The sequence below is a fragment of the Seriola dumerili genome, unplaced genomic scaffold (assembly GCF_002260705.1).
Source record: "Seriola dumerili isolate Sdu_G_001 unplaced genomic scaffold, Sdu_1.0 BDQW01000086.1, whole genome shotgun sequence".
Classification (NCBI taxonomy): Eukaryota; Metazoa; Chordata; class Actinopteri; order Carangiformes; family Carangidae; genus Seriola; species Seriola dumerili.
Window position 1 is genome coordinate 922,378 of NW_019174341.1, and position 9,457 is coordinate 931,834.

Consider the following 9,457-nt stretch of genomic DNA (forward strand, 5'->3'; position numbering starts at 1 on the left):
GAGGACAGGTGGAGGTGTGGACAGGTAGAGAGAGAGCATACACTGTGAAGCTCACTTTACCTGTAGAGCAGGTGAGAGGGGAGAGAGAGAGAGGCAGGCTGGATCCGCAGTATGCAGAGGGAGTCCCCTCACCTGGAAAGATGTACGTGAGTTACCTGCAGCTGGATAAGGACCCCGCCATGTACCCGCACCAGAACGCGGTGACCCGCCATCCGGGCATCAGCCTCAGCCCGCAGAACTTCCCGGTCCCCGCCCCGCCACAGTACTCAGACTTCGCGGGCTACCATCACCATCACCACGGCATCAACAACGACCCGCACTCGGTTCAGCAGGCCGGTCCGGGCCCCGGCGGCTGGAGCCCGGCTTACCCGCCTCCCCCTCCGCCCACACGGGACGACTGGTCTTCCCACCACTACGGCCACACGGCTGCCGCCGCCGCTGCAGCGGCAGCCGCGGCCGCAGCAGCCGGGGGGCCTCCTGCCGGCTCCACCGGTCCCACGCTGGGGTTCAGCCCCGCGGAGTTCCCCGGGCAGCCACCTGCTCTGCTCCCCGCGTCTCTGAACGTGTCGGCGGGGCAGCTGTCCCCCGGCTCCCCGCAGAGGAGGAACCCGTACGACTGGATACGACGCAGCTCCGTCCCGCCCTCCAACCCAAGTAAGACCCGAGGTGATCCCGATGACACGTTCTCTCCTAACTTCCATCATTGAACTGGCTGATTGAGGCCTGAGTTTAATCAATAATCTGTAATATTTCCAGTTCACACGGTGCCTGCTCTTTAAACGCGGGATCATTTGTTCCGTTGCTGCAGTTCGTCTTTTCTTCCCGGCAGCTCAACAGACTGTTTCACATTTTAATAAGTCAGATAGGAGCCGCGGTGATACTCAAATGTCTGCACGTGTGTACTCAGACAGCTGATATCAGAGCCACCTGTCCAGGTGTGTGAGAGTCATTGTGATCACCTGAAATATTATATAGAAATAATAAAACATCTGATATAAAATATGGAAGAGATCTTTAAAAATAAACTGCATTTAGCTCTTTGTGTTCATTTTCATCAACAATAATAATCATAATAATAATAACAATAATGATAATAATAACAATAATAGATACAGACTCGTTTTAATATTTTCTCAATTGAATTGAAATTGAGTTTTCAAATCGTCTTAAACCGTAACTTCAGAAGTCTCTATTATTTCATTTTTATGAATCTTTTCTTCCATTTTCTCTTTATCAGAATCGAGCATGTGTATTTTTTAAATATGTTGCTGCAGGTTTTGAAGGAGACTTGTGGTAAATTCCTGTATAATTTAAACGGACTTGTCCCTGTAAATCTCCTGCAGCTGGGAGCCTCAGTGATTATTAACCTCTTTAAAATCTGGGAATTTAAAATCAATAATATGTCGATACTCGCGGCTGTCAGGCCTGAACGTCTCTCTGAAATGTTCCCGCCGTGTCCCGTCCTGTCCGTGTCGCCGGATCAAACGGGTGCAGCCGGTTCGGAGGCGGTTTGAAGCCGTTGTGATGTAAATGTCTCCCCGCTGGACGTGACTCCGGGCGGCTGCGCGAGGCCTTTGTGCCCCGCGTGTCTCTGGGCGGAGAAAACAAGAGTTTACGAGTCAGTTCCCACTTTGAAGTGTGAAGTGTGACCTCCGAGTGTCTGTCCACACAGGGCCTGACCCACCTCCCTGAGGGGGCCCCGGGGCACAGTGTGTGGTCGGGCCCCTGGTGACCCCCACTCTGCATGTCAGTGTCTTTATTCAGGGTTTCTCTAATGTACTTTTTACTTCTTCCTTTTACAACAGTCTGAATATGTTTAATACGAATTATATATATTTATTATATAGTTAAAAAGTTTGTTTAATTAGTTGAAACTGACACCGGCTCATCAATCAGTTAATCAATGCGTTTTCTACTGTGACTAAAACAACGACAATAATAATAATATATAATAAAAATACATAAAAACACAAAACATAGATTAACAGCCTCGTCCATCGATGGATTGATAAAGGATTGATAAGGTATTGATAATGAGAGCTGCAGCCTCACAGTTCTGACGCAGGTTTTTCTGTCTGTTAATTAATTACTTCACAAACAGAAACAAGCGATTTGATGAAGAACAAACGAGTCTGAGAAATCAGGCTTGATCAGTTCCGACGTTTATAATGTTTATTTATTTATTTATTTATTTGTCTATTTGTTTATTTGATGGGGACAATACATGTCAATGAACATCAGTACAAAATACACGATGTGAACAAAGTGGACTGTAGCAGAAATGCTCATTTACAGCAGGAAACAAGAAACCAACATCACAAGTCACAAAACACAAATGTCAAATAGACCAAATAAAAACAGACAGATACATTTGGCTGCAGACCCGGTTAAACACAGATGTGGTTGGAGGAGGTTCCCGACCGCTTCAACTCACGTCCCTCTGAAAAGCTCTAAAACTGACCTAATGAAGTTTCTGAGTTTTTTATTTTAACGATAACGATGGAACATTCAGGACTGAACAGAAGCAGGAGACGGTTTTCCTTTTCGTTCTTCCTGTTGTTGACGCTCCGGTTTCTGCTTCTCTTATATATTATATATATTTAAAATATATTTTATTGTCATTTTTGTCAATAATTTCCATCTGTTTATAATAATCAGACGGAAGTTGTGTCCGAATTCAGGGGCTGTGCAGCAGAAAGGGCGGGAACAGCTGGAGACGCTGAAGCGAAAACTCTCCGTAGACCAGAGACTCATTACAGGTCGGACTTTACAACGGACTACGGAGAGACACACCTTCATACACGGCGTCCTCCCACCCCCTGTCTCTCTCTCTGTCTCTCTCTCTGTCTCTCTTTCTGTCTGTCTGTCTCTCTCTCTGTCTCTGTCTCTGTCTCTCTCTCTCTCTCTCTGTCTCTCTCTCCCTGTCTCTCTCTCTGTCTCTGTCTCTCTCTGTCTGTCTCTGTCTCTGTCTCTCTCTCTCTCTCTCTCTCTCTCTCTCTCTCTGTCTCTCTCTCCCTGGTCGCTCTCCTCTCTCTCTCTGTCTCTCTCTCTGTCCTCTCTCTCTGTCTCTCTCTGTCTCTCTCTCTGTCTCTCTCGTCTGTCCTGTCTCTGTCTCTTCTCTTCTCTCTCTCTTTCTCTCCATGTCTCTGTCTCTGTCCTCTCTCTCGTTCTCGTCTCTCTCTGTCTCTCTTCCTCCTTTCCTGTCTCTGCCTTCCCTGTCTACTCCTCCTGTCTCTCTCTGAACACTGATCTCTCTCTCTGTTTCTCTCTCCTCTCTGTCTTCTCTCTCTCAATGTCTCGTGTCTCTCTCTCTCTCTTCTCTCCTCTGTCTCTCTCTTCTCACCTCCTCTGTCTCTGTCTCTGGTCTCTCTCTCTCTCTCGATCTCCTGTGTCTCTTTTCTCTGTGCTGCTCTCATCTGTTCTCTCTCCTGTCTCTCTCCTTCTGTCTTCTCTTCATCTGCTGTCTCGTCTCTGTCTCTGTCTCTCTCTCTCTGGCTGTCATCTCTCTCCTGTCTCTCTCCTCTGTCTCTCTCTCGTGTATCTCTCTGTCCTCTGTTCTCCTGTCTCTCTTCTGTCTCTCATCTCTCTTCCCTCTCTCGTCCTACTCTGTCTTGCTCTTCTGCCTGTCGCTCTCTGACGCTTTCTGCTCTCTGTCTTTCTCCTGTCTGTCTCTCTCCTCTGTTCTCTTCTCTGTCTCTTCTTCTGGTCTCTCTCTCTGTCTGTCTCTGTCCTCTGTCTCTCTCTCTCTCGTCTCTCTCTGTTCTGTCCTCTGTCTCTCTCTTCTCTCTCTCTCTCCTCCTCTGTCTTCTCTTCTCCCTGTCTCTCCTGTCTCTCTCGTCTCTCCTCTGTCTCTACTCTCTGTCTCTCTCTCTCTCTGTTCCTCTCTCGTCTGTGCTCTGTCTCTCCTCTCATCTCTCCTCTGTCTCTCTCTCTGTTCCTTCTCTCTCGTCTCTTCTCTCTCCCCCTCTCTCTCCCCTACTCTCTCTCTCTCTCTCTCTCTCTCCCTCTCTCCCTCTCCCTCTCTCTCCCTCTCCCTCCCCCTCTCTGTCTCTCTCTCCCTCTCTCTCTCTCTCTCTCTGGGGACAGGCTGAAGAGCTTTTTGATTTACACTCCTTCATTAGCGTCTCTCATCAAACTGTTGGTTTTTACTTTCGGACAAATGAAGCAGAAACTCGTCAGTTCAGACAGATGTTCCCCCCAAAACTCAAATGTTTGAGTTTGAATTTGCCCCAGTGACCGATTACAGGACACACAGACGGTGTGTGTGTGAGTGTGTGTGAGTGAGTGAGTGTGTGTGTGTGAGTGAGTGTGTGTGTGTGAGTGAGTGAGTGTGTGTGTGTGAGTGTGTGTGTGTGTGTGTGTGTGTTTGAAGAGGAGAAGGACATCACTTATTTAACCTCTGTTTGTTTAGTGTTAATATTGAATCAGAGCGTGTTAAGCAGAGCTGACGGCCTTTTAATTAACTTCAACACAACCATCTGTGTGTTTAAACTGCAGCCTCCCACTGTCTCCACTTACACTGATGGATTATTTTAGTTTTAAAATTTTTTTTAGTTAGTGTTTTTGTGATGTTTTATTTTTTTCCAGTTAAGTTTTCGTGGCTGCTTCCTCCTAGAAATTAAATTTAATATACGACTGATTTGTTTTTCCCAGTTACACTGTTGAGACAAACATATTATTATTGATTCTCTGTGTTATTCAGCAACACATTAATGTGTTGTAGGAAGTATTCAGATTATTCACTGAAGTAAAAGTACTAATATCACAGTGTTGAATTACTCCAGCATGGAACTGTTATTTAAAGGTCTTTTATTTTGAAGTGTTGATCCATTAGAAGATATTTTTGTGTTTTCAAGAACCAAAAACCATCTCGATGTAGTTTTACATCTCCTCTCTCAGGCTTCTCTCTGGAGCTCTAGTAACAACTGGTCGGTGAGCCAATCAGAAGAGAGGAGGCTCTGAGCCTCTCTTCTGATTGGCTGATTTTCTGAGTGATCCAATAAAAATAAAGCAGATTTCAGGTAAAACACTCAGAGAAACCAAATCCTGCAAGGTTTGGATGGTGGGTCCAGGTGGGCGGGGCTTGGTGACTGCTTTGTTGTGACATCACAAAGTTCCAGAAGTCCTGACGGCTGGTTTTAAGGCTCAGTTTCTGAATACAGGCTGTGTGCATTTCTCTGTGGACTGAGGCTTTGATACTTTCACAGTATTAATATAGAAGCTAGACCTGATCTATAATCACACTACACATGGACACAGACCTTTACACTGGAGGAGCTTTAAGTAAAAGTGTGTACGTATAATTGGGAAAATCACTGATGTATTAAAAGTAAAAGGACTCAAACAAAAAAAAAACCAAACATTTAATTTTAGACATTTTTACCCTGAAAATGATACTTACTGATTATTTTTCGGTCAATTGATTAATCTATTGATCATTTCAACTGTACTTGTAAAAACTGTACTGTTGGTTTAATTTATAATAGAGCAGGTCTTCATTTGTTTGATATGCAAACTACAGCTGTCAGATAAATGTGCAGCAGTAGAAAGGACAACATTTCCCTCTGAGAAGTTTTTGTAGTAGAAATATAAAGTAGAAAAGAAAGTAAAGTACAATTACCTCAGGTTGATGTAAATGTCCTGAGCTGCAGAAAACAAATGAAAAACATTTTACTGACAAACATAAATATCAACATTTCTGAGACTTTTCATATACAGTACGTTGACATCTTCTCTTTATCTAACAGATACGGTGGTATCACGTTTCCTCGGACCTAAATATCTTCAGAGTTCAGTATCTGCCATCTTCTGTGACTTTCCCTCCTTATGAAATGGAAATATTCCAGATGTTTGTGCATGATATTTTACAAATTTCCCCAAATTTCCCCCTGATATATTTAATATTCAAACAAAGCTCTGAGAGTCTGAACCGCAGGCTTCACCCTTGTGTGTCGAATAAAGTTTAGAGCTTTGAACAGCTCATTTATTCCGTTTTACCAGGCATCATTTCCAATGATGATGATTTTTAACAGTAACACACGGACACTGGAGCCATAAATCAATAAAAGCAGATAGGGCTCAGTTCATGCAAATGCAGCCGAGGCAGGTTGTGTATTTGAATAGAGCCGTCATGGTGTGTCGGTGTGAACAGGCGACTGATGACAGTTTATAACACATAATATAAAATACTACCACTCCATTCGCTTCATTCAGCTTTTTCTACACTAACAGACGGTGTGATTTGGTGCAGATGAAGTGGAGTCATTAAACATGCAAGAATATAAATGCTGTATATATAGAGGCCAAGAAAACGAGGAGTGTGAACAGTTATTTCAGACGTGACTTCATTAATATAAGATGAATTCACAGCTATAATTAATTTAATTGGCAGCAGAGTGTGAATTATAAAATGACAATCATGGGAGTCAGCTATTTCTCCGGAGTGAAAGGAAACCCAGAACAGAGCAGGTGCTTCAGTGACCTGAGGTGTTTCTCACATGTACTTTAATATTGTTCAATGAGCCAACAGGTAAAACTCCTGAATCCCTGAGTGAAAACAAAGAGGGTGACTATTATAAAAACTAATGTTAAAGGTAAAAGACTGAACCACCACATGAAATAATAAACTCTATATTGATGTGAAAACGTTTCTCTACAACAACTAATCCTCCATCGTCTCACTGCTCATGACTGAGCTCCAGAGTTTGTAACATCAGATCATACATGACATTTTATTTTGGTAATGAAATGACAAGCTAACACTGGAAATGAAAGGGAGCGCTAAAAACTAGCATACATTAGTTAGCTAAACTGTAACTTAGGGCTAAAGTTAGAAACTAGTTAAAATTTGTTAGCTAAACTGTAACTTAAGGCTAAAGTTGGAAACTAACATTAGTTAGCTAAACTGTAACATAAGGCTAAAGTTGCATGTATATGAATTATATTAGCTCATAAAACCACACACACACACACACACATGCACACACATACACATACACGTGTTTTTCGAGTTCACTGTTAGAAATATTGTTTGCTTGTTTGCTAACTAATCTTAAAATAATGTTGCCTGCCCATAGAAGCTTGCTAGCTAGCTAAAATAGCAGCAGACAAGCTAATCTAGCATTAGCTGCACAGCAAAGAACAGCTGCATGTGATTTGTTGACAGCGTGGGACTGAGATCTGAGTCGGAGATCCTTGCTGCTTTATATGCCAGTATATTTTGAATTGTCACTGTAGCTTTTTCCCTGTAAATAAAATAACATTTCCACTATAAACTGGTGAATAGAAATTCACCAGAATGCAAATGAAGTGTTTGAATCTCCAAACCCCCCCCAACCATGAAACTATAAGTAAAAACCACGACCTGTATTAACCTCGAAATCTCACTGTGACTGAAGCTGAACACACAGAGCAGCTGTTTCATTAACATGGATTTATCTTGATGTTTAAATGATAAAATAATGAATTTAGCAGCAGAGCAGCAGCTTGGGAATGTCTACTGGTTAACATGTGGTATTAATGGGCTGTAATTAAATAATTTCATACTTTTTCTCTTTTGCATTTTGACATTATTTTCTATTAAATGGTCCAAAACATATGTTTATTGTTTATAAATAAGCTTTGGCCCAGCCCAGCCGAGTGGCGCTGTCCATGGTACTTAAAGTGGGACTGTGTTTTGTTTTGTTGCGTAAAATCAGTGGAATCCCCCTTTAATTTTACACTGAACATTTAAGTCGATCAGATTTCAGCTGGAAGTGTGACCTGGTGATGTTTCTGTGTTTTACAGACGGGAAGACACGAACCAAAGACAAGTATCGGGTGGTTTACACCGACCACCAACGGCTGGAGCTGGAGAAAGAGTTTCACTACAGCAAATACATCACCATCAGGAGGAAGGCGGAGCTCGCCACGGCGCTCACCCTGTCAGAGAGACAGGTACGCCAACACACAGACACTGGAATGAAACGTTGTTATTGATCAGGGCTGTTGATTTTCAGCTAAGTGCCTCATAGAGTTGGTAACTAGCTCCTTTTATACACTGAATCTGAATCTATACAATAATATAACGTATGGATGTACAGTCAACCCTGTCTCTAGAAACTACTGAAGGAAACATAACTGTTTTCTGTTGACTTAAAGAGGAAATGTTTTTAATATACATATCAGACAGGTCACAAACATGTTGATACTAAAGGTATCAGTAAAATATTGATCTTACAGATCAATCTCCAGCTTTATTAAACTGGTTTATGGTTCTGTTCAGAACCTCCCAGATCCTGGTTCAGGTTAAAGATCCTGGTCTGGTTTAATGTAGAAAAAGTTCACAACCTGTTCATTTCCATTTAAACTGAACCACCGTCTTTCACTAATATTAAAGCTCCTCCAGTGTAAAGGTCTGTGTCCATGTGTAGTGTGATTATAGATCAGCTCTAGCTTCTATATTAATACTGTGAAAGTATCAAAGCCTCAGTCCACAGAGAAATGCACACAGCCTGTATTCAGAAACTGAGCCTTAAAACCAGCCGTCAGGACTTCTGGAACTTTGTGATGTCACAACAAAGCAGTCACCAAGCCCAGCCCACTTGCACCCACCATCCAGACCTTGCAGGATTTGGTTTCTCTGAGTGTTTTTACCTGAAATCTGTTGTTACTAGAGCTCCAGAGAGAAGCCTGAGAGAGGAGATGTAAAACTACACTGAGATGATCTTCTGATGGATCAACACTCTAAATATGGACGTTTAACCAAAGAGCTGCTGTTGTCTAAACCACAGACAGGTCTCTGGGTGTGAACCTGGTCTCTGCTGTCACAGTCCTGGGCTTTGTAGACCCACCATCCACCCTAACCACCTCCTTACGAGTCCATTTCCATTGATAAATATGGAGATTTACTATGTAGTGAACGTTATTTATATTTTCCTGACATAAATCCGACATGTTCTCCTCGCCCAGGTGAAGATCTGGTTCCAGAACCGCCGGGCAAAGGAGCGCAAGATCAACAAGAAGAAGCTCCAGCAGCCGGCCTCCTCCACGACCACGCCCACCCCTCCCACCGGCAGCAACGGCAGTGGAGGAGGAGTTTTACATGGAAACGGCGGCAGCAGCGTGGCCATGGTGACGAGCAGCAGCGGCAGCAACGGGCTGGTGTCCCCTACGTCCCTGCCTTTAAACATCAAAGAGGAGTACTGAGGAGGAGGAGGGTGTTTTTATTGGATGCTGAGGACGGGGATCAGAACTAAAGACTCTCCCCTTCAGACTGAACCTCCCTCCCTCTCTGGTCGCCATCTTAAAGATGAAGCTCACTGAATTTTGGTGTTGCCAGCAGAAGTACTTCCTCTCCATCAGACTCTTGTTGCAGATTCTTCCTCATAATCCAGATGTTGGGACGAGGTGAAGGACTTTTACCAAATATTTTGTCCTGTCCTCCATTCCTGCAAACTCTTCCTGTTTCTCCAAACTT

At 43.4% G+C, this 9,457-nt stretch overlaps 1 protein-coding gene across 1 annotated transcript; it reads left to right on the top strand.

The window, feature by feature from the left end:
* The first annotated feature begins 97 nt into the window (after positions 1-97).
* On the top strand, positions 98-9,186 carry LOC111221387 (homeobox protein CDX-1-like). The gene is made up of 3 exons (XM_022744757.1): positions 98-654; positions 7,787-7,935; positions 8,950-9,186. Exons 1-3 carry the CDS (start codon positions 141-143, stop codon positions 9,184-9,186), a joined length of 900 nt encoding a protein of 299 aa, XP_022600478.1. The 5' UTR covers positions 98-140.
* The last annotated feature ends 271 nt before the right edge of the window (positions 9,187-9,457 follow it).